This window comes from Pezoporus wallicus, unplaced genomic scaffold (assembly GCF_028554395.1).
Source record: "Pezoporus wallicus isolate ANWC-B61680 ecotype Strahan unplaced genomic scaffold, APGP_CSIRO_Pwel_v1 contig_6899, whole genome shotgun sequence".
Taxonomy (NCBI): domain Eukaryota; kingdom Metazoa; phylum Chordata; class Aves; order Psittaciformes; family Psittacidae; genus Pezoporus; species Pezoporus wallicus.
In genome coordinates this window covers 2,370,851-2,396,648 of record NW_026638613.1, presented here as the reverse complement: position 1 = coordinate 2,396,648, position 25,798 = coordinate 2,370,851, and the positions used below count along the sequence as shown (strand labels likewise).

General features: G+C 44.2%; 1 protein-coding gene across 3 annotated transcripts in view; it reads right to left on the bottom strand.

Annotated features, from left to right (window-relative positions):
* Positions 1–25,798, bottom strand: part of PLD1 (phospholipase D1) — a 62,818-nt gene that overhangs the window by 7,757 nt on the left and 29,263 nt on the right. For 2 of the 3 annotated variants that reach the window (XM_057411507.1, XM_057411508.1), the window contains exons 8-21: positions 25,396–25,488; positions 22,812–22,964; positions 21,892–22,041; positions 20,504–20,587; positions 18,688–18,769; positions 15,730–15,840; positions 13,845–14,051; positions 12,961–13,174; positions 11,921–12,034; positions 9,765–9,893; positions 9,303–9,421; positions 9,045–9,158; positions 3,224–3,334; positions 2,405–2,493 (exon numbers count right to left, since the gene is read on the bottom strand). In XM_057411507.1, the coding sequence (XP_057267490.1) occupies positions 2,405–2,493; positions 3,224–3,334; positions 9,045–9,158; positions 9,303–9,421; positions 9,765–9,893; positions 11,921–12,034; positions 12,961–13,174; positions 13,845–14,051; positions 15,730–15,840; positions 18,688–18,769; positions 20,504–20,587; positions 21,892–22,041; positions 22,812–22,964; positions 25,396–25,488 (1,770 nt within the window). The remainder of the gene's footprint in view (positions 1–2,404; positions 2,494–3,223; positions 3,335–9,044; positions 9,159–9,302; positions 9,422–9,764; positions 9,894–11,920; positions 12,035–12,960; positions 13,175–13,844; positions 14,052–15,729; positions 15,841–18,687; positions 18,770–20,503; positions 20,588–21,891; positions 22,042–22,811; positions 22,965–25,395; positions 25,489–25,798) is intronic. The other variant, XM_057411509.1, reaches the window with a different exon arrangement.

Sequence of the window (25,798 nt, the reverse complement as noted above, 5' to 3'; positions counted from 1 at the left end):
CCAGCGCTTTCCAGGCGCCCTGGGGTACTGGCAATCCCCGGCCCTGTGCATCGGATGAGGATGCTCTACTGCAGGGTGCTGCCACTAGATGGCAAACACAGTTTAACCAGGACAAAACCATTTCAGCAGCAGACTGAAGATAAGCCAGTTTGCAGCTTTTGGTTAAAGTATAGCTTCGTCGGGCAAGTCGTGCCTGTGAATTTAAGGGCACGGGAATCATGAAGCACTGGGGTCTCATTTGAGCTAGGAGGGAGACAGCGAGGGCTTGTGTTTCTTTTATTTCAACCAGTGCTTCCTTATACTGCATGATGCACTATAAACTAGCCTTAATTTGTCAGCTGACCCCAGGAACAGCTAATGAAGTCTTAATCGTACACAAGAGACTTTGAAATGAAGCCTGTTTGTATCATGAAAAAGATCTACCAACAAAAGCATTCCCCAAAAAGCAGCTTGTTTCTCCAAAGCCCAGTGTTTACTGAACTAGCTAGAGCCACCCATGGAAAAAAAACAATACCTAAAAAACAAAAAAGAGGAAACCAAGAACAGAATATTACTAGTTACATCAGTAGCAAATATTTGGTCTAGAAGAGTGAGAAGTATACAAGCTTTACTAAAGACCTTAATTTACAATTAAACATCTGTGTGCCACTTACCCTGTTTTCCCAGGGCAGTTGGAACATGAGCATTTTGATGATGACACAAACCATTTATGTCTGAGTTTACTTTTAATCTTGGGCAATACCAAGCACTCTGGAGCATGCAGAATTTGAATCTTATATTTAGTGAGATCACCAACATTATGCTGGCACAATACTGGCATAAAACTGGAGTAATACAGATGTGAGCATCACATCTGAAAATGGGTCACTGAAGAATTGGTGTGACTCCCTTTTGTGCCAGACTTTTTGACATCTGGACAGAAAGACACCCACTACATAAGCTTTACATAACAGGAAAATCTTAACAGATTACCTGAAGAATTTGCTGCTACCTCAGTAGCACTGTTAGAAGCAGGCAACAGATGCAAAGGGCCCATAGCATGAGCTCCCAAAGGCAGGAAAGGCAGTCAGGAGTGGCTTTCCAGGAGGACACCAACCAGCACAGAGATGCTGTATCCGGCTGCCTGCAAGCCTCCAGGTTGCAATGCAAACATTCACAGCACCATTTCCAGCAGCACTGGCACCACTCCTCATCTACCCTGTGTAAGAATATCCACCCCATCTTTTAATCCTTAGCTAGTATCAATTATTTGGGCTATACACTGCAGCTCAGATTACCAGCAACTCCACCCTGTTACTCTGCCCTGTTGTTAATGCCATAGCAGATAACACCCATGCTCTCCCAGTTTGAATAGTGCTCCTCTTTCCACAGTGCCTCTGAACAAAGCCTGGCTCATGGCAGCTCCTGTGGCCTTGAAGATTCTGCCTGTTCCCTGGTGACTGCATGTCCGGGGTTAGCTGCCTCTACCCAAGTGGGAATTTCCAAGCTCAAGTGTCAAAGAGAGAGAAATTTCTGTGACTCTGGAGAGAATACCTCTGGGAAAGCATTCCCTGCATAGCTCTGGACAATTACAATATGGAAAAAAACAATAGTTCCAAGAAATGTCTCCATGCATGGTGAAAAAGCATGTGAGAGATGAAAGAAGTTCTGTGTACCAGCCCAGCAAGGCCAGGATACAGGTTTAGACTATGACATCAATGTACCTTAAAGAGCAACCTTACACAAGGCTGTACAGGATGGAAACAAAAACAAGCTTTAATATAAATTAATTTTTATATTTTCATTAATTATTAATTGATAATTAACAAGTACCTGTGATAGTAATGTTAACAAGGGGTTAAGTGTGCTGAAGTAAAAGGAGTATCTAGAACATGGCTGGATCTGATCCACCCAGGAATAAATGATGGTTCCCTTGCAACGGGGGTTGTAAATACCCTCCAGCACTTACCAGAAAAAGTTGTTCAAACAATAGCTGAGCCCCACAGTCAAATCCTTGAAATGTGTTTGCTTCCTCTATCTGAAGCCAATCCTGTCCACAGATAATTTGAATAAACCACAAAACCTAGTTCAATCTTCTTACCCGTTAACTTGCCTTACCACACACACAGAGTTCAAGACTGGCTGGCTATGAAGCAAAGGTGTGTCTGAACCAGAGTATAAAGGACTCGCTTTTAAGCACGTTCCATAGTTTAAAATGTACTTGCACCACGGTAAGTCCAGAAAAAACACTTTGTGGATGCAAAGAAACCACAAGAGTCTCACTGCCGCAAATGCAAGCAGATGTTGGACCACACTGGTTCTGCTCTGAGAAAGCTATTGTACAGTTATGTTCATTAAGATGTTATTTTACACCACACCATATAAATACACCTGGAAGACTTCCACTGCCTTGTTAACAGGTTACCTGTGAGCTTTAAGAATCCTCTGTGCAATCGCATCCCCAATCTTGTTCCAGACAACTTTGTCATCAGCACAGCTAATAAAAAACTGGTTCTGCAGGAAAAGCAAGCAAAGTTACTGTCAGACACCTCAGCAAGGAACAAAAAGATATTTGCACGCTTTATTTCAGACCAAGAGCCACAAAAGATAGCTGGCTTGTGTGCCACTTCAGGGGATGCTTTTCAAAAATTATCATTAAACCATGTGTGCCTGTGCTCACTTAGAGAATTAATTAGTCCTTATTAATCACACTCCTTAGAAAACTCATGTAACAAGCAACCAAATAAGAGGCTTGGGGTGGAGGAAAAGACAGAGAAAAAGAGGAGAATAAGCATCTCCAGCCAGCCAGCCAGCTCTGAGAGTCACTCCAACATAGGAGATTCCTTCTGCTCAAGGCTGTACAGATGCAAGATCAGCTCTGTGAGTGAGATGTTTGGGTTTGAACAGGGGACACTGCAAAGCCATGGAGGGCACAGAAGACTATTGCACAGGCCATGAAAGTTGCTGGCAGTTTCACAAACAGGCTTATAAAACAGATGTCTACTTTTTTCCACCTTAAGGTCAGAAGGCTGTCAGGGTACATACCCATCAGCCGGGTTCAAAGACCACTGAAGTTAATAGAAACAGATCCAAAAATTCAGAGCAGATGTTGTATTAATATCCACGTGCGTCTAAATTCATAAAAAATTAAGACCAGACCTCAAGAAGTAGCATCACCCTCCTGATGGCTGCAAGCCATACCCAGAGCACCAGGACGCTCCTGCTTTCCCTCATTGCTACTCACTTCTATATATATGTAGTGCTTGCTGTTTTCTATCACACTGATATAGGCATTGTGGATGGACTCCTCGTGGTATTTAATGCCAGCTGACCAGTCAGCAGCAGAACGGATCACCTGGAAAGCAAGAGATGAACACCTTCAGCTCTGTCCCATCCAGGACACCATAGCATTGCAACTGAATTCTTTAAGAGGCAATGCTCTTCCCTTATACCATTTGCCTCTCAGGATTTCACTAGTAAGTTAATATGTACAACAGTTACCATTTATACTGCATTGGTAATAAGAAGAAAAGCTGCTCAAAAATAGTATTAATACTTAATAATGTGGTGATTAAAACTTAAGTACTCTGTTCCATTGCTGTGTTACTGCTGTCCCACCTAGGCAGCTCTAGATGAACAGAAGTAGCACAGGAGTTCTGTTCTTGCTTAAGGTCTTAACGACAAACTGCTTTTAAAACAACTACATTTTGAAGCTTTAGGCGTGCACATCCAAACAGTGATCTCCTGTACAGTTTCCAGTTGGGGCAATGTCTTTTTCCCACAAAAAGGCTACATCATTACACAGTCTGATAAAGCAGGACGTGGCTTTGCCCTGAGCACTAGAGGTCACTTACTATTTCTGCCAAATTCTTGCATAAGCCATCCCATTTGCTATGATACAGCTTTAAAAATTCATGGCAGTTTGGCTGCTCATACTTAACCATTAATTTTCACTGTAAGTCCCCCTTCCAAGTAGATACTGCATGATGCCCAGGGCACATTCTCCCGTGCCTACTGCAGTTCTTGTGCAAGAGAGCCAAACCAGTATGAGAAAGAACCTTTGTTCATGCTCTCAGTCAGACTGAGCAAGCCCCACAGCAGACAACTTCCCATCCCCAACAGCCAGAGATGCCACAGCATCTCCCTCTCTGGCGCTTTGAGTCAAGAAGCAACCGCACTATGCCCCAAGTGACATTTTCCTAGATGGAAGTGTAGTTTTTAATTAAGTGAGACAGAGCACATGCTCAGGGAAACTATTACTCATTATTAGTGTCTGTCTTTAAACATCCTCAAGACAAAAATATTGAAACATTAGCCCTAAAAATAGCTTTCTACAGCCATTATACCAGCACTCAGAGCCAGTCACACACAGGACAAGATCCAAAGGCTGAGAGGATCTGTGAAACGTATGTGTCAGTATGTGCAAAATCCTGCTCTCTTTCAGGACGCAACATTTTTCCCTGGATATTTCTCCACTGGATTTCTTTTAATTCTCTGTGTCCAGCTTCTGCTTGGCTCCATGTTATTCTCCCTGTCCCCCTAACACCCTCACCCTGAGCTCTGCTGTCATATTGTCATCACCAGTAGTGTACCAATAGATAATAGCCCTTTGGTCCAGGTGCTGTATGCCTGAACCAAACCAATCTTCTTGTCTCCAGAGCATCTGTGGAGGAGGCACTGGGGGGCACTGCTGTTAAGTACCACACAACTCTTGAGCCAGTTCCTTTAACTGGACAGAAGGGGCTTTCTCCCACAGGTCACTGAAAAACAGATCCTGCTACTCTTGCCATTTAGCTGCTGTCTTGGCCAACAGAAGGGCACACGCTGCAGCCTCCCAAACTGAGCATCAGGGTCACAGATGCTCGAGGGAGGGAACCAGCCCAAACACAAGAGCCTTCACAGCCTCTACTGGTCCCCAACAGCTGCCCTTTGCTTGCATAGACATACGCAAGATGATGCTGCTCATGCCTGTGTGGTTTCATTCACCTATTTGGTTTGTAAAGCCAAAGCTGCATTCTCCCACACACCTCAGGCTGGGCACTGCTGAAACCCCACCGAACACCACAGCAGATGGAGCTCCTGAACAGAATTCCACTGTGTGCATTAATAAAGACAGATAAACAGCTTTTCTGGGTAAAGAGCAGTCTAATTCTTCTATACACACAGCTCAGCGTGCAGCATGGACAGGAGCTTGGAGCCCTTACACCTTCACCAGCACAGCCAGCAATGAGCAGCTGCCTCCTACCTGCCTCTTCCTGCTGCAGTGAAAACCAGGGGCCATGAAGCATGTCCCTGTGGACTGGGTACCTCCAACAAATACAATCTGGAATTGTGCTTCAGAAAGCTTCCTAGCGTGCAAAGTACTGATATTTAATCCTTTTTGCTAGTTAACTTTGTCTGCACTCCAAAGAGCTGCTTCTCTTTTTTTAAGATAAGCTGCTGAGCCCTGCACTAAACAAAGTAACTTCCACACCCTCATTTACTGCAGCAAGAGCTGAAACTGCTGTGGATGAGGAATAAATGTACTTTTCTGAATTGGGACCTTTATAATACCAAAGCCCCTTGCTTTGAAAGACAACTTTACTGTGAGGAGACAAGTTTATTCTAAATCAGGGATGCCACCTGATGCAACAGGACTATCACACAGGACCATCCCTTTCCAGCACTATGGCTTCCCAGCGTATCATCCACCTGCCCTTCCCTGCCTTCCTCTTCATCCCTCCACACATCAGCACCCCAACTGCTCTTCACACCAGGCTGCCTGGTCTTACAGGACTATCACACCACAACCATGTACCGTCGCTTGTCCTGAAAAGCTGGCTCAGCATCACCCAAACATCTTGCACCAGGTACAACAGATGGTGTCCCCATGCTCCTTCCTCTCCTCTTCCTCAGACCTCTCAATACCTCCGCGGAAGGCTGTGCCAAGCTTGTCACCTCTAACTTCTTTTACTGATACGACAGTAACAATTCTGATGTTTGCTGTGGGCTAGTGCATAACTCCTGAGCAGTGCAAGCTCTCATGCAGACTTCAAAGAGGTAAGGGCATTAGCCACTGCCAGAGCATTAAATTTTCATTGCATTTGCATCAGGAACTGGATATTGCCTCACATCACATCTTTTGCAGTGCTGGCTTTGGCCGATAATTGCAAACCCTGGAATGGAGATAGATGGAAAAACCCTGACATTGCCTTTAGCTATTTGACTCTTGCAAAAAATCAATGTGCAATCACTTTGCTATTGCAAGCAAAGCCCAGAAGTTCAAAGGAAAGAGGGCAAAAGACCATGTCTGACTAACCCATGGAGCTGCTAGGCTCCCTTCCTTCTTCCCAGCCTGTACCTCCACACTGTTTCCCATACACACTGCACTCATCCTCCCTGCCCTTGTCAGGGCCACTCCTGTGGTCCTCACCTGCCTGAAAACGCTTTCCTGCTCCTCTTGTCTGATAAAGGAGAGCAAAACCAGATGGTTCAACGAGGTCAAAACGTGCTGCTGACAAGTCAGTGGCTCAGCCATTGCAGCAGTGTTGCAATCTCCAGATACTTTGTGTTTTCCCTTCCTCTGATCTGCCCACAATTGAAGACAGATTCCAAACAAGCTCAGAAACAAGAAAAACAGCAGCCAGACTTTCTTCAATCACCCCACAGCCAGGACCCGCACTATATGCTGGGTTTTGCTTCAGGACAGTAAATTCTACCTCTAAAGTCCCTACACAACACCAAAATGGGAATAACATGGGCACGGCTGTCAGCCAGCCAAGGGATTCAGTATCAAAACAATATTGTTCTAGTTTTTCTGGATAAAAAGTTAGTGAAAGGTTTTAGGGTATTTCTGATTTCTGCGTTGCACTGTACCACTGGAAGGAGACATGAGCACGAGCAGCCCTCTGGCCCAAAACTACCATATTGGACAGGCAAGAGGTTGATACTCCTGTGACTGCAGGAAAGGAGAAGATGCACAGGGACACCCTGATGCGCACCCCAGGAGCTCCAGAAAGAGGCGAACCAGGAGAAGGTATATGTGTGTGTAGATCCAGTCTTTCCCTCTCACCACCTCCTGTGGCAACCAAATCTGAAACCTTCATCAGGAGAAGAGCTCGAGCCGCTCACTGACCCGCAGCAGGGACTACAGGGATGCTTCAGGACACTTTCGTCATCTGAGGACCGATGGAAACCAGGCCAGTGTGAACATTATGGAGAAGACTGCCAATATTACAGTATGTGCAAGCAAAACCATGGCTCAGAGCTTGAGGAGATCATCCAGAAATCATAAGCAAGCAGCCCAGAGTCAAGGAACCTGTATCCAGTGTCAAGGAAGACTGTACTCGGGCAGGGTGCACCAGCCTAGACAGAGGAGCCACCCTCGCCATTTCCACCATGCCTGGTGCTGCAAATGCTCTTCTTTATTGTCTTCCCTCATACTGAGAAGGCTGGTACATTGCAGGGCAACATGTTTTCAGACTAATATCATATGGTTTTATTTATCTGTCTCTAAGCAGGACTGGGCTACCCTGACAAGTCTCTCAAAGCTGCAATTTGACATAAATTAGAAATGAGCAAGGCAGTTTCAAGTGAATAATCTACAAGACAAACCTGCTCTCTTTTTGCTTTTTATGGCATCACTGAAACAGCCCCTCATTTCTGGGAACATATCAGTTATTTGCATTACCCCAGCAATGCTGTGACAAGGCTAGTTTTCAACAACTCACCCACTACTCAGTACTGGTGTATGCAGCATTTAACAGTTATTGAGTTTCATCCTCCTTTTCCACAGGCTGATGCCCTGAGCCAGCAGCTCTGCAGTATAGACTAAAGGAAAGCTGGACCTAGACAGTGCTCAGTTCCATTTCTCCTTAAGGGACTGCTTCCAGTTCTTAATCAGCAGATCCTAACTTTTTGCTACAGCAAGCCCCACAATTTAGAAGCTGAGGCTTATGTTGTGGTTAGAGCATGCTATGGGGACACAAGCCTCCTCACATGCAGGAGAACAAAGTTTCCCAAAAAGCTGGTGTCACAGTCGCAGCTGGGGAGGCATTTACAGCCACAGAGAAGCACGAGGATGCCTGAAGTGAGACTATTTTTCAACAAGCTGTTTAACAAGCATTGTTTTGGAGGCCGGTGTAACACACCCAAAATCCACGACAAGATCCCTGGCCATTCCTCACATTACGCGGCTTGGAGCAGACAATGCCCTGGCAGCCCAGAAACCGAGAAAAATGTGTCTTATTACACCAAGCTTCCCCAAGTGTTGCTGATATCTGGGTAGACCACTTTTTACAAAGAGAAAAGGCAGGCATCTTGCCTGGTTTTGGTCTAATTGCTCTTATTTTGTACATCTTTCATCCACAGAGACACACAATTGTTTTGCTGCTTCAGCATAACTGTTTTGACTATATTCTTCCACAAGTCCATGTGTCTGCTGGGTAACAGTAGTATTCAATATATGCACTCAGTCTAGCTAGCTGCGTTTTTAGACAGAGGTATCTCTGAAACTATGACTGTGAGGATGATTGTCACAAATGAGACTGTGGGCTGAGTGTGCAGAACTGCAAAGCACCCACAGGGCTGAATGGCTCCATGATAAAATGCAGATGAAGTTCAATGCAACATCTCTGAGATTCCACTTAATGCTGGGCTCTAGGTGACCACCAAATGTTCAACTGAAGCATTGGGGGCCTGGTTAGACTGTTCTAAGATTTGAGATAAATATTCAGTGGGCAACCTCAACCCATCAGGCCTTCCCAAAACATAAAATATAAATGTTAGGCATTAGAAGAGCAGCAGAAAACAAAATAGCAAATTACACAGCCATACAAAGTCATGATGTTCCCACAGCTTGAGTACTGCTTACAGCTTGGTCCTCTTACCTCAAAGGTGGAGGTATAAATTAATGCATTTCTACTGAAAGTTGCATTATTTTACTGTAATTTAGGATGTGACCACCTATGCTGTGTAATTTTATAATTTGAAGTTCTGCAGAGGGTCTGTCAGGCATCAACATTTCCTGCTGGAAAGATGCAAAACGGGCTGTCTTAGGAGAATGTGAGCAGACCATCAGCACCCACCTGGACTGTGGCATTAACAGCCTCGGGCACCTGATACTTCAACTCATTAGCAGTCTGCTGAGATTTTGGCAGCAAGAATGGGTAGGACAGGGATCGGTATTTGGGCTTCATAATCTGCCCGGGGAAAAAAGAAAACAAATGCAACTTGATGACACTGCAACACAGCAGGATAACATTAAAAATTAAAGCGGAGGGCACGTGGATGAGGCAGGGGCTGTATTCGTTTCTGTGTCCCCAGCAGTGACGCCCACACCCCACCTTGGTGAAGTTCCAGCGCTGGATGAAGTGTCGGGCAACATCCCGCGCTGCTTTGCCGTGTACCACGGAGGAGATGTCATGCCAGGGCATCCTTGGGGTGGTGTATCTGTCAATGAAGTCTACAGGATAGGACAGCATGTTTAGGCCTTCTCAGAAAAAAAAAGACATGAATGTGGAAAAGCATGGCATGCCCCCCTCAAACGGAAGCTTCTGGGACACAGCACTGAGGGCTGTGCAGAATACTCATCATGCAATCACCTGCAGTCCAAGTCCATGGACCGTAACGGCATAATTGGCCCTAGAACCTCTCAAAGACAGTTCTGCTGCTCCCTCCTAGCAGCCAAATCAAAATTGTCTCATTACCTCTGTCTCAGTAAGAGCAAAAAATATGGTTTGAGGCTGAAAAGATGCAAAAGAGGGTTCGGGGGAATGTAATGATTTCCACGGTGCAAAGCCACTTACCAGCAAAAGGTTTGTCAAGTTGAACCCAGTCTTTAAAGACGAAGTTGCAGTAGTCTTTTCCATGCCAGAACCTGGTTTCCCCAAGCAGCTCGCCAACACCTGTCTTCAAGCTGCGGATGGATCCTTTATCTGTCACAGGCAAACAAGACAACAAATCCACACACTCCAAAGTTATGTCTGTCCATCTCACACTGCTGGTGAGAGATTCTCTGCGATGGAACAGCACTTGTAGGACCTCCCAGTCCCAGTCAGCTGAAGCCGATTTCTCCCTACTCTTCCTGATGCTTTCAAAAGATGTATATTAGTATTTTTTTCTTCCCTATTTTAGAATTTGTTATACCATCAGAACTAGTTATATATAGGAGTCTGTTATGGAAACAAGAAGCAGATGCTAAATTCTCCATACACTACACTGAAAAACTCACCCTATAATCATTTGTTTTTTCCACAGTCCAATGAATGACACCTAAATGTGGCAGTCCAGTCCCAGCTGTGACTGACCTCAGTGGATATATGTACAGAAACATTAAATAAATTATCCACTTAATATATCTTACAATAATAATGAAGTAATTCCAACTTCCCTGCTGGAGTATTTACAACTTTGCCTCTGTAGGAGGGTATATCTCATCTGACAGAAGCTAGTCTTTATTAACTAGAATGAAATGATTTAATCATGTTCCTTCACTAATGTTTTATTTTGTATTTCCAAGTAACAATGTCATCTTTTCATACAATTTTACATGTTAAACAAATGGATTCTGAATTCCAAATTGGTGATTAAAAATAGTCTAAAATATTCCGTCCTAACAGGATCCCTCTTCTACAGCGCATATTTTGGTGCAGAGTGAATTTTTTTTCCCTCTATTTTTAAGGAAACCAAAAACATTGGCCTAGACCATAAACATTTAACTAGCATTATTTACTGACCCTGAGAGCAGTCTTCATCTACTGTACCAAATACTACTGAAATAATCACATAGTAACAGGCTAGCAGCAGAAGCCTTCTAACTCAACCACATTAACAGGTAAGCATGAAAACCCCTTACCACAACCCCCTTTCAACAGTCAACAAAATACACATTGGCAGCAGTGCAACAAGACTGGTTCACACAAAGCAAGCCCTGCCAGCACTGCTGTAACTCCGCTGAGCTAAGCCAAGCCATGCCAGAAACACCATGCAGCAGGTAAGCATCACAGCTGCATCAGGAAGCTTGAGTTTCTAGTGAGAGTCCAGGTGGAGCTGGGGAATCACTGACTCAGCATGCTCAAATGGGAATGGGTGGGACATGCTGTGTGGCTAAAACACACTTCATGTACTGAGCTTTGATGACTGTATGCTGACTCACGAATGAGCATGAGGTGACCGCAGGGGAGACCACAATTAATTTCCACAAAGCAAATGCTTCTCTTCCTTGTTACCTACCACTACTTTGTAACCAGTATTTTACAATTGGTAATTAAGGCCTTAGCAGAAAACGTTAGCATGAGGAAGATGCCAAGTAACTGCTCCTCACCCCATATCAGAACTCAACGGGATCCCTATGAGGTACTGAAACAGGCCCTTTCAACATCAGTCCAGAGATCAGGACAGGACAGTAGTTAAGAGAAAATCCTTTCTCAGTTAAGTATGCTTTTATTGACTTCAATGAGGGACAAAAGGGAAGGCCCAAGTCTTCCAACCAAACATAGGTCTGTCAGCAGACACTTTGCTGTGTCCTTTCCCTGCATGTCTTCCTGCATTAGGTTTAACTTGAAGTACCCATTGCGGAAGTTCCATATTCCAGTAACAAGCCCCTTCCTTTGCAGGATGAGAGCTGCTGAAATAATCATAGGCCAGAATCAGAGCTATTTCCTTAACTGTTCCGTGGTGTTATTGCAAATAATGTTGATTTGTTCAGGGTTTGTTGCTGTTGTGGGTGGTGTTTTTGTTTGTTTGGTTGGTTTTTTTTATAATTATTATTTATTTATGCTACAGTTTTTGTAGCTTCTGGAGAAGACTTCTGTCAGGATGTCCTCAGAGGGGTGCTGAAGATGCTGGGAAATCAACAAGCAGCAAAGGCTGATCCTGGCACTCAACCTAACTCTCACCATAGTTATAACACAAGCACATCAGCAGCTAAAGCCTGAAGGCACCTCTGCCTTCTTCCACTTACCCTCCCGAGGCTCTGTGAGCCCCTGTTTGGATTCACTGTGGTGATGGAAGATTTTCAGATGGGGCTTTAAACTCTGGATTATATTTGGTTGACTTCTAGTGGGGTTATAGTAACCTGCAGGAAGTCGAGATGCTCTATTCACAGCAAAAACACACGTCAACCAACTACATTGGTGCCTGGATCCTGTCTGAAGACACCTTGCATGTCAGGAGCTCAAACAAGATGTCAGTTTGCTGAAACTACAAGTGACCAATAGGCAAAGGACCAAATTCAAGACCTAGCTGGTTTTAAACCAGATATATTGAAGCAGTGAAGCCATTGATATGTCCTGAGCCAACTGCAACCAAGGCAAACAATGCTCCACCAAGGCTTCCTCTGGCCAGAGGCAGGAGGAAAATCTGCAGGGGTTGGTGGAAACTCAAGTAGGTTCCCATCACAACCAATATACAGCTTTAAGAACGGAGGACTTCAGGGAACAGATTTCAGGAAGTACTTCATGCTAGAACAAATGTCAGTAACAAAATGTAATTTTAGCTCTGAAGTGGTTTTTAATGTGGAGAATTAAAAGCTGTGTTCAAATATTCAACTGTTGAATAGTATCTCCTCTCTAGTAAGCAGGTGAAGTGTGAATACTTCCATTTAAGTGAACTGATTTAAACCTAGGTAACACTGGCCTATGAGAGATAATCGTATTCAGAAACTGTTTTGCTTGTTATAATAAACACAAGTTGAAAAAGGAAAGAGTCAATTTTCCAACAATATAAACATTAGGTGTCATGTACACTACATCATGTCATCTGATGATTTATGACAATTGCTAATTAATGAAACTCAAATCAAAACCTTCCCTGTACATTTTGCAGTGACACAAATTTATGTATTGACAACAGTTATTATTCGGAGAGTTAAGAAATTCATCAGCTTTCCTTCCTTACAAAAGGACACGTTACCCTAGAAATTATGTGAATCTGCATGCACAGGCACCCACCCACCTCCACTCACGCTTTATTTATGTTGTTTAGTTAAAAAACATTACTTACTTGATTCACTGTCGATGCTGCTGACGCTGTCAGCATGGTGCATGCCGTGTTTATGGAGGTGCTTGTAAATACTGAACCTTGAAAACTTTTTGGGTTTTCCTACTCCTTTCATTTTTGATGTGTCTGGGGCATCATCAGCATTTCTCTGGAACAAGGGGCTTTCGGGGGACAGAGCTTGTGACTGAAGGGGAACATGTTCAGACTCTGCTGCAGACTTAAAAGACACAAAACATTGCTGCAGGTGATGTCTGGACAGGTTACCCTTTAATTACAGCTTATCATGTAATATCAATACTCAAACAACCATGAGCCAAATTTTGCCCTGTGACAAGGACGTATGTCAGTGGGAACTAGGAATGCTTGAGAGGGAGTCTGTACTGAGGAGGCACTCAACAGAACAACCCAGTATTACTAGCAGTATTTGATTCCATAAATTTACTCTAGATTACTACTCCCCTTAAAATTCTCATAAACCTAAACCTCTCTGAAATTTTAGAGATATGCTGTTACATACAGACCCAGGTTAGCAGAAAGTTCAGCAAGCAAGGCACCTGCCAAGGGCCCAAGTATCCAGAAGTTCAGGGCACTCTGCAAATGCTTACCATGCATTTATAGCAGTTTGAGTATGAAAGCAGCCTTCAAACTGTAACTGCTACTCCAAGCTCCAGAAGCTCAGCTGTTTATGTGCCCTAGTAACAGCTGGCCAGCATCGAGCCCTCAGGAGTCATTCAATGCTCAGACACTTTCTCCTTCCCACTACCATGCCTCTTTAAATCTCCTAAACCCAGCCCTATGCTTAGAAGGGGACAAGGCCTGTTCACTCCCACCGCAAACCTGACACGCAGATATTGAGCATGGCCACCAGCTGGAGTAAGCTCACTTACTGTAAGGTTAGTTGCTGACACTGACTTCACTGCCACCATTCGCTTCACGCTGCCCACATCTGTCAGGCGGTGCTCGTCGTCATCCCACCTGCCATATGCCAAGTCAATGCCACCCACAAATGCCACAGACTGGTCAACAATGACAAGCTTCTCATGGTGGGCCCAGAGGTACACGGAGGAAGACACATGGTCTGGGTGTCTCATCACCTGGGGAGAAAAGTCAGCACTCAAGCTCAGTGTCACAACTCAATTTGCATCCCTCCAGCCAGAGCTGCCCAGCTTGGTTTTGGCTGCTTGGAATGATGGGGAGACACTGGAGTTTTTAAAGATGCATCCACACAGACCCCTTAATTACTGAAGATACATGACTCCCCCATTTCTTGGGCTCAGCCTTACTGGCAGGCAGGTGCTTCCTCATAATGTAGGTATTCCCGAGCAGCAATTGTCACTGATGTTGGGATAGCAATAGTGTTCGTAAGAGGACAATGGTCAAGGGAACTTGACAGCAACAAATAAAATCATGCTTTCAGTAGAGCTGTAACAGCTGAGCTTTCAAACACAAGCCTGCTCCTAAAGAAAACAACATATTGGCAATCTGACTCACTACTTTGGTTGTTGCTGCTACATAAGTAAAATGAGAAGTTGGCTGTTTTTTTCCCCAGCAAGTTACTTGGCATTTCTTTATGAGATTCTTTTTGACACATTTATGACAAAGTAATTTCTGTGTCTAAGTATACAGCATATATATTTTGTTAGAGCCATTAGACCAGCTTCCTGGGAAAAAAAGGTACAGAGTTTCACCTGGCTGCTCCCAAAACCTGTTACACAGCTAGCATGTATCTTCCAGTCTTGCTGAGAAGATGACAGTGAATAGATGCTTCCCTTCACTGTGACAACTGATCAAGTGACAATAAATCTATTATTCTAGCAGTTTGTTAGCCACCCTCATGCATAACATATACCTTATTGCTCATTAAAATGTACATCTCTGATTTCAAGAGACTAGATCTAGCCTTATTTGCTGGTTTGTCTACCACAACTCATTTTCTGCTTGGTGGCAGCACAGCAGAGTAACAGCCAGGACAGTGAAATACTGTTCATTTACGATTGTCCACACTGTTGACAGTATACGCTCATACCGTGTAGTCATCCATTCCCTGGCTGGCTGAACAAGTCCTCAGGTCCTCTGAGAAGACCTGATCATCTTCCTGCACCTGCTCCAGTATGCATTTATGGTTCATAAGCTCCATCACGCAGCAGGACACAGTGCTGTGGGTGAGAGCTCACCTGGCCTGTTGGCATGACTCCTTAGCCATCACCTGTGTTGCCGTTCTTTGGAGTGCCATTCTGTTAGTAGCACATGCAAAATGCTGAGTCCCCTTGGCCCCTGCCCAGCTGGACCTGGAGCCTGCTGGTACTGCCAGAGATCTGCTGGTACTGGGTATTTTCCTATGGATGTCCCTGCCCATGGCAGGGGGGTTGGAACTAGATGATCTTAAGGTCCTTTCCAACCCTAACTATTCTATGATTCTATGATGGGAACTCAAACATCCAACGTTGACTCTTGTCATCTACATTTGAACAGAAATGCTGAAATGAGACATTCTCAAATTGTAACTTTCCATTTGATGTAACCCTATTAGCTTCTCACATGAAATATGTTTCTTGTAAATTAGATGAATAACTGCTTTGGCAAGTCTAAACTAAGCAATTTTATGTTCAATTATAAACAAAAGAAATGAAATTGCCAGATGTGGTAATCACTCTATGTCTTCTCAGACTATTACCACTGTACCAGTTCACACTCATTTCGGTGTGAAGGTCAGCACTATCAAGAATAAACAAATGCAAATGTCTTTCATACAGCTGCTCGATGCAGAATTACCTTAATGTTTGGATGGAGGTGCATAAGCGTCCGCTTGCTATATTCACTGTTGATACCTAGGGCAAGCTCCACCTCTTTGTACAGCATCACAAAAATCCTCACTCCTTGTTGCTGTCAGAAAAGAAGAGAAAAACATGCTATGCAGGTATATGAATGGATACAGTCCAATTCCAAAGTGAGGAGAAACCATGGTGACCCCACAGCATGCAAGGGCCCATACTTCTCAGGAAAGCCTTCCAGCTCAGTAGCTGGATTCAAGAACTGAGCTATGCCAAAACCCACAAGAGGTCATTCTTACAGTACCCCCTTTTAAACTTCCTTTGAGGTAAGATTTTGCAAACATGATTCACTCCACATTTAATCATGTGGCACACATCCACTGAAGCTCAATTTTCTGCTGCTTCATGCTCCCCTGGGGTTTGCTTGTGGTTGAAAACCTCTGCAGGACAATACCAGCGCAGTTATATGGACATCTCTCTCCTGAAGGGGATGCAACCGGCTCAATGCCAGTAAACAAGTTCTTTCTGCTGGTAGAGCTAAACAAGCTGCTGGAGTACAATGAGCAGTGCTACAAGGATGGTCTTTTAGTGACCAGAATGGTATCCACAGTAGGATTTCTAACGACACTTGTTAAAGCACTTTTAAAACTTCCAAGTACTTCCCAAACCTCAGCACACGCTGGTCACACACTGGGACACCTTCAGTAGCCATAAATCAGCATGATTTAAAACCCTGCAGTGGAGTTTGCTAGCTGAAATTTCCCACAACCTTTTAAGTTCCTATTCCCATAAAGCTGCTTCTGAGAGCTTAGGCAGTCTCCAAATTGTGGATGTTATTCTGCTCTCCACTGCACCCAGAGAACTCCTAGGCAGCACCATACATACATACAGGACAGCCTTACCACATACATAGACACTAACTTGCTGACCATCCTGTCAAGTCAAAGAATTGCCACAAGTGAAAGATCTGGTAAGTATTTCCAGAAACGAACCTTAAAACACTCCTCACTCTTACAAGGTATTTATAGGAAAATCGTGTCAACATGACAAAGATAAATTCTTCCACCCAGTGGGCATGCCCCGTGGCGGTGTTTCATTTGCCAGAAAATGACTACTTCCAAATCAACAACAGGCACAAAAACATTGTATTTTTTAATAGGCATGTGGAGGGTTGAGGACTGTGCTGGTCTGGAAGGGCAGGGTGTCAAAGCCTAATTCAGCTTGTCTACCTGGAATCCTGCCCTTCTACCACACCAAGAGTTCAAGAGTCTTCCCGTCTGTGCTTTGCTTTCTGACTCACTGCTTACATGGAGCAAACTACCATTCCTAGCACTGGTGTTATCACAGGTTGGGTGAACAACTGAAGTACAGCTCACATTCATAAACACTTCACACTTGGATTCTCTGTCTGCCTCATTTGGCTCCATGAAACATGTTCTCTACAGTCTGGATCCAGATGCGTTATTGGAAAGCAGAGTACAACCAGCAACAAAATGAACTGTTCACTGAGATGAAAATGCTTAAAGAGAAACAGAGCTAGCAGATCCTTGCTTATACCTTAAAGTGCTGCACAAGAAAGAAAAGCATGTAACAGCATAGAACTGACCAAGAGAGGCGGGAAAGGCATCAGGTCAACAGCAGGTCTGAGCTTTTTCTCGAGGAGGAACAGCAGAGGAAAAATTAAAACAGAAGGAAAAAAGCCTTATCAAGTTCATACAGTAAGCATTTGCTTACTTAACACAAGCATGTATTAACTCAGATACACAGCAATGCAAGTGGAAGTCCTAGTCTCCGAACCATATTTATCACATTCCTGTTAATAAGCTGACCACCACAGTCCAGCTCTGGGGAACATGATGATGCCTGTATTTGTACATTTTCTTTTCCTCCTGCTTTGCTGAAGCCCTTTCCTCACTTTTCTTCTCCATAGTAATGCACCAGGGCCCTCATAACCAGTTGCCACCTGAGAAGGGACAGGGAGGGAGGACACAGCTGATCTGCCTCATCTTAGTGGCCACAAGAGCCATGAGAATACAGAAAGGGGTGGGTAGGAACGAAGAAAACCAGTAGACATACACATAGTAAAGAACAACTACCAAAAGAATAAAGTATTTTCTAACCAGAAGTTCTCCCTCTAAATAAAAATAAGACAACACAAAAACCTTTCAGGCTTTGGCCTTATACGCTGCACTAAAATTTATTATTACTGATGGTAGCAAAGAGCTATAGCATGAAGAGCTTTGGGCAGCATGGCCCAGGCTGAACAAAAGCAAGAGGGGCTCCACCAGTGGTAATGGGGCTGGAAAACATCAGGATGATGTTTAATGTCAACAGGCACTTCTTTACTACAGCAAGGAACAATGGGTGAACAGGCAGAACATCAGTTCTTTGGTGTTTAGTTTTAGCAAGGACCTTTGCAATCTGTCAGCTATGGAAAACCCAATGAGGTAGCTATCACGAGATAGCATGAACCTCTGAATGAAGCCAAGTGACTTTTTGCTAATGACACCCTGATTTTCTTGTCGGGCTGACAGCTGCAGCACAGACACACAACACATGGTAACAACAGAAAGGATCTGCACAACACAGCAATGTACAAAACACCTACCAAGAATCACCACAAAGCGTTTAGTCTTTCCTGTACCTCTCAATTACATATGCCATGTGGAGAGCACCGGATAGCAACAGCAGCTGGGGCAGTCATAATGCAATACTGAAATGACCCAAACCTGAGGACTCAAAGGAGCAATCAGAGATCTACCCTATTGCCTCCAAGCTCTTCCAAACCCAAATAGGGGGAGCAAATCAAAACAGGCCATCTGAAATGAGGCTTGGCCAGCTTTAACTCTCATCTCCACCAAAATAAATGGTGCAAACACTCCAGTCCACTATGATCCTGTAACTGCATGGACACATGGGGTTTTCTGCAGGGTAAAGGTTGCAGCTGGAGCTCACTTACTGCCTTCCGCTTGAGGATACAGTCCAGCCGCCAGCGATTTCCTTCCACAACAGGTCGTTTCATGAAGATTTCTGGGCTGAGCCTAATAAAAAAAAGGGGTGGAAAATACCACGTCATGTGCAGTCTGCAAACAAAGCACTGGCCTAAATAATCATCTTGGGAAGCAAAGAAATCAAAGTTGATACAGAATGGATGCAAAGGCTCATGTCCCAGAGTGATAGATTCTCCACACCATGCTCTTTGTATTTTAATAACAGAGCATTATAGAGGGCAGCGGGTGCGTCCAGCACATTCGCCTTAGTATTCAACACCACCTGAGACCAGGCTTAACAGTGATGTATAAATCAGGAAACTCAGACTCTATAAAAGAAAGATACAATGAAAGAAAACCCCAAGATAGATTTGAAAGAAATAATAGACATAAAAAATAAGGTGGGATTTCACCTCTCCTGGCACTTAGGCTATCTGAGTAGCATAGCTTTGTGCTGGATTTTCCTGGCTGCCTAAAGACAAAGCAATATGATCTCTCAAAAGGACAATTTAGTGATTCATAGCTTTAAGGAATACAGGGTATAATTGAGCAATCTCCTCTAACTCCTGCAAAGCAAGGTGGCAGAATTTCATTCCTTTACTTTTGTAGTGAGCACGAGAACTTGTGCTTGGATAGAGCATGTAGCTACACCCTAAAAACATGTTCTGACACCAGGATTTTTATCTTAAAATCCAAGTTTCAAATAAGTTTTGGAATTCTAAGATACTTTAACAATTGTCTGAACAAAACATTAAGCAAAAGATGATGGGTCTGAAATGCTGTGCTCTTGCATTGTGACCTGACGCTGCACATGGGGATGCAGTAGCATTGGGTTTACATGTGGTCATGTTAGGAAACATGTTTACCCATGTAAATGCTGACCTTGTATTTAATTTTCACATAATAATTGGCACCTAAGAACTAATCCTCCCAGTTCCAATGGTCAGTGGCTTAGTAGCAAGAGGTTCATTTTACACGTGGACAAAGATGAGCACAGAAACGTGCCTAAAGTTAAAGAGAAGGTCTGAGCCATACTCTGGCAGCCTGCCCTACTATCCCATCCACAAGATCCAGCCTGGCTCAACCAAATTAACCTCCCCAAAGGCAAGGCACAGCCATCATCCAGCCAAGAAACTCTGCCCCAAGGCTATGAGTTCCTGCCTCAGACAGGAACCAGAGCACTGGAGCACTGCATAAACATACTGAATTACTAGTTACGAAGCAGGCAGAGCCATGTTCTTAAGCAGCCACATGCTCCAAAGGGGTGACAAAACTCCCCCTACATTGCATGGCTCATTTAAGAGCAAAGCAAAAATCACACCCCTCCCAAGATGCTGGTATAAGGCTTTCCAAGACAGCAAGGAGGTGCTGAAAGGAGGATCCCACGCAGGATCCTATGGGAAGAGCACTATCAGAGGTGTTCGAGTGTCTACATTCTGTTCCCTTACACACTGAAAAAAAACTGTGCCCCTGGGCTTTGCAGCAATTTACACTCCTGATGAGCACCTCGAGCCATAATATTTGCAATTCAGGTGGTGCCTTCATGCAGTTTCAGGCCTTTCCCTGGAAGGAGACAACCAAGCTGTTGATTTCAAGCATGCACTTTTGCTGCCAACCTTCCTGAAAAGGCCTTTGAATACAACACAAGGAGATGTTTGGGTGTGCTGCCAAACCATCTGGCCGCACGGCTAGTTGCCATACTGTAGGGCCTCCAAACAGTGCCGCATTGTTGGGAACATCCCAAGAGAGGCAGCCGGTCAACATCCAAATTACATAAGTACAAACCACCAATCTGTGATGAAAATTTCTTCCTTAGCAGCTTCCATGGCATTTGCGACATCTTCAAAGTACCACTTAGCATTTACATACCTGTAAAAGCAAACAGCACATAGATTTGTTTCCCCCCACTCTGTTAAACAAAGTCCACAGCTGAAGACTGATGGGCTTCTGTGTAATGCCATTTGTATTCTCTTCTCAGAAGAAAACACAAATTTAATTTCAAAAATCAGGACAGCATGCAGGGAGAGCTTCATGCTGCCATTAGTAGCTTAATGAAACAGCATAATAAGAGATTATTAAGTGCCAGTTGGTACTCCTGCGAACCGCAGACAATATTCTTGGGGTTTGCTTGATGTGTGAGCTAGGTAGGGCTCTCAGGAAAGGACAGTGGAGTGGTGTGTGTTTAGATTTACAGAAACAACTTGCGCAGTAGCTGCTGCGAGGCAGAAGCTGCAATGAGACCACCGCAAGGATTTGCGTATAGCTAGAATCCAGTTTTTGAGGCGATTCTGGGAATGGCTTAGTGCAAGCAGGTTACACTGTGGACGGATGGATTTCTTGTGTGATTGTTTTGGCATGAAGCCCAGTCACCCTTAGACTATACCCAAATTTGCTTTTGCTGATTCTCTTTCGTTGCAAAGCCAGTCTGCAAGACCAGACTGATTATGTTCTTTACCCAATGAGTGATGTTCGCACTAGAACACATTTGTGGTGCCTGGAAAGGCAATGCTGTGCTACAGAATGAGAATCAGCATTGTCAATGTAGCAAGAAGGACAAATCTTGCAATTTAGAGCATGAAGGACATGAAGCGATGATTGGTTACAGAGGAGCACAGGCAAGACAGGCTGCAGCACAGCAGCTTTGGGAGGGAGCTATGGAGAAGGGAGTGGCCAAAGAGGCAGAGGTTTTCAACAGCACCTATGTTACTCTGAGTTTATAACCCAGAGAACAAAAACCTCACCCCTTAGAAAGTAGGATTTCTAGAATTAGAAACTGTGATAAAATTGAAGCCAGGAATATCTTCTGATAAAATATCAATTCTGATAAGCATTCTGCCAATTATATGTGCATCAAGATACCATTTTTATCCTTACAATAACAAATGCCCAGATGTTCACATTCAAATGCAACCTGATGTTACAAAACGCATTTAGCTGCAATGCAAAGCTGTAACAGGATCAAAGCACTCCTGTCACCAGTACTGCTGTTCCATTCCTGGTGGAGGAAACCTCATTTTTTTTGCCACTTATCTAATTATCAGTCTCTACAGCTACGGAGCACTAACAGCTCTACCCATCGGGCAGATGGTACCACAGGCAGGTGTGTGCTGTTCCTGCTGCAGGTAACAGCACCCAAGGCACTGAGCTGGTCACAGCCTCGCCACAGTCCTCACCACTTGGCCAGTGTGTTCTCCCGCACGGCTGCGTAAGACCCGAAGCGGTGCTCTGTGAAGAAGTCCTTGCCATGTTTCCGAATAAACTCGTCTATGCCTTGCCTCCACCACTGGGCATGTCTGTAGCTGTTACACTTCAAAATCAATGACCTGTAAAACAGATGACGCATAGGGCAGGATGCTGAAGCCATAAATATTTAATTGGGCTGCTCCTCACTGCCTATACACATTGATAAACACACATGTAACAGTCATATTTTATTTAAGCAAAAAGGATTTTGATTTGTTGCTCTGTTTGTTGAAGAATACATCAGCACTGAGCTGCTCTGAGTGACTACCACAGGATTGCACTGCCAAGCATAAAATAAATAAAAAACAGATGAGATATAATTAACAGCATCATCTTAGCTCAGAGGGCAGCTGGATCAAGCTAATGCTGTATTTTTTAAAAGATGAATTTATACTGTACACTACCATAAAAATATTAAATATCACTTTATCCGAACTAGCATGTCTTTTCGGTAATACCCCAGCTGGGTTGTAGAACACATCCCTGCTTGAAGCATAAAGGGAACAGAGCACCTTGAAAATTATTGTACGCAATTGCTGCAAAACAAGACTGTGCAACTCAACAGGCAGCGCACCCCCAGGCCTGAGAAATAACCATAAGGATGGACAAACAGCAGCTGAGGCTCCAAATGACTTATTAAGACATCTGAAATGATCTGCATTACAGGCTAAATCCCCAGCAGGTGTAAACATACCAGCAGTGGCCTAGGCTCTGAGCCCTGCAGGAAGCTGAGCTGCACCATGTCAACCCAGCACACCTTGTTAACCCCTCTTGGAGAGCAGCATCGATTCCTATTTAACAAAAGCCAAAGCAAACTGAAAAGGGCCTAAATAAAGTCTGTGTTTCTTACCTAGAGAGATTGTCGATCTGCAACCCGTATTTTGTTTCAGTTTCTTTCTGGCCTATCTTAATGTTGAATTCCTTATCCACCAGCAGGACAAATGAAATGGCCCCCGAGTCTGGCTTCATGTACAGCAGGAAAGAGTCCTTCACCACCAGCCACCTGTATGGGCACAGTAACCAGGTAACTTGCATTCAGTGCGAGTCTTCAAAACACGAGCCGTAAAAAAAGGCCAAGTGCAAATAATTTATCAGGGAAAGGAAAGCATTCAACTAAATGGTAAAATTTTTTTCCAGGGGCTCCCTCAGTTTTCTAGAGCAGAAAAGTGCCTATTTTATGAACTTGGGTAATGAGTTTGAATTCAATAGAAGACTTTTAGAGTTATTTACACGATTCCTTTTTTGCAAGGTGTAACAGGATTCTTCCACCCCAGATCTTTATTCAGCTTGCATGCTATACAGAAGCTGACATTTCTAACATTAAGTATGATGTCAGGATCACTTTCACTGCTATCAAAAGATACAGAAAAAGTCATTTTGGAAAGCTTTTATTGCCAAGCAACATGCATCTTGTTAGAAACACATGATGAGAGATGACCGGCAGGTTTTACGTAAATACTGTAGCCTGAAGGCAACTCTGCGAAAAACCCCACATTTTTTTATTGTGAATGGCATTTCTAATTTTTAATCCCCCTGCAGCATCACTGGGATAACTGGCCCCCTCTGTCCCATAGGTTTCCACCACCAGACCTTCACCTCATTCTCCTGCACACTCAGAAATACACAAAGCAACAGAAACCACCACAAAAATCTGTTCATTCTTGTACATTTAGTAACAGCCTCAGCTCCTCATCTGCCTCCAGATCCCATAGTTTTTATTTTTTTCAGGGCCCTGAAAGAATTATCCCAGCATCACCTCTCATTTGGTGCCAAAATACCTCCCCTCTCCCTAATTTGGCCCATAATTTCATCATGGGTTACATTTCCCCTTTTTCTCCCAGGCAGCTCTGCATGCAGAGAAGCCCCTACCATGCCTGTTCACAGCATCACCCCACTGTCCTCCTCCACATCTCTTTCCACAGCCCCCATGGCCATAAACCACCCAACCTACTATAATAAGTGAAATGAATTTGGAGTATATAAAACCCAACGCCTGCAGCAAAGCTGCTGTGGGAAAAGGCTGGCTGCAGTCTGCCTCATGCTGAGGGGGGAGCTCTACTCCAGCTTGATGTGCCCTAAAATCCTTCACTTAACAGTAATATTTCCCAGAGAGGGTTATTTATTTGCTTACATATCGATGCATACACTGTCAGGCCTGGCAGGCATTTTTTGCCCCTCTTGTGTTACTCTACACACAATTCCACTCAAATGCTTCTCCCATCCAACTTTTAGGCGCTAAAGGAAAATCAAGATCTATCCAAGCTAAATAGGCTAGTGCCCCTACTAAAGCTTGGGCTCTGTGTAACATAGGGAAGAGTTAACTGAGGGGTATCACAAGGAATAGGCTGCTATTTCCATAAAAGAAAGAAAAAAAAATTTTAGACAATTTAGTGATGGGACCTGAAAGAAGGTCACCTTTTCATCTCCTTGTGCACTCATTGGAGAGATCTTCTGTAAAATGACATTAAGAAATATTGGAAAGACTGAAGAAATAGGAACCTTTCTTCACAAGAATGCAAAAATATTTTGTTGGAAAACAGGATTTTTTTTAGATAAAATTAATGAGAGCCCATTGCCGATGCTAAAATCCAAAGGTGGATAATGCTCAGGGAAGCTCTTACAGACCAAGAAATTGTTGCTGTAGGGCAGGTACGTGCTGTTTGTTTTTTCAAAAGGAAAGATTTGCCCAGGAAGGGCAAGCCCAGGAAGGATCCCTTGTGATTTTTGGATGCTAGCTGGTAACACACGTACTCCTCCATCGCACACACCTCTCTGTACCGCAGTCCCTGGGGACATGGAGATCCAACACAAAAGGTAAACAGATGGGGACAGTAAGTCATATCTGTCCACAGCAGGAAGGGACATAGCAAGAAAACACCTGCATTTAAGCACCTGCAGTAATAAGGAAGAGGTGACATACTTAATTCCAAGGTTAATTTCACCAGACCGAGCTCCTTCCTGCTACAAGTCACGTGTGGTTTAATCCAGCTACAAAGCAGTCCAAACAGTGTTTCAATTAATTGATTTTCCTTCTGTAAATTGAGGAAGGCAAGCTCAGAAAACCGTGCTGGAATCTGGCCAAGGTGGAGTCACCAGCCACTTCCCCTTCTGAAGGCAGAGCCCCTGGATGCTCCCACAGCAGGGAAAGCTGGGCACAGACTGAGGGATTATTGCCATTTCTGCCAGCTCGGGGCTGTAGGAAATTCCAATTTTTCTATATGGCAGTCCCTCCTATCATCTCCAAAGCAGAACAAAAAACCTCACTAACCTCCACACAGGAGGATGAGGGGGGCACCCTTTCACCTGAAAATCTGTGGCGTTTGTAAAAAAGCAAAGGTCTCCCTCACAGACTTTCTGGTTGAAAAAGGCAAATGAGCATTTTCATGTGCCTGAGGATGACACAGCATTGCCATCTTCGCCCATTCCAGCAGTACCTTTTGGACCATCGGTAGCACATCCTCCCTTGGCCACAGCAGTTCAAGCCAGGTATGCGATGGCCCCCAGAGCGCTTCATGATGAACCCTTCTCTGCAAGGACAGAAACACAGTCAGGATGGGTAGCACAGCTCACCTAGAAATGCAAGGGTCTCTCAGATGCTTGCTGAAGCCCCCAGCCTCCAAGCGCAGGGATGGCTTCTGCTGCCTCTGTGCCATGCCCTGAAAGCTGGTAGAAGGGCAAAAATACCCACCACCCCCCGCCCCCCCGAAGTAAATAATACGGATTTTAGAAATGCAGGGGCCTGTTTTATAGCACAAGCAGAAGCACAAGCAGGCTTACAGGTCACAGAGAGGGAAGGGGAGAAAGAAGCTGCAGCCCACACCTCTCAGAGCAGCCCGC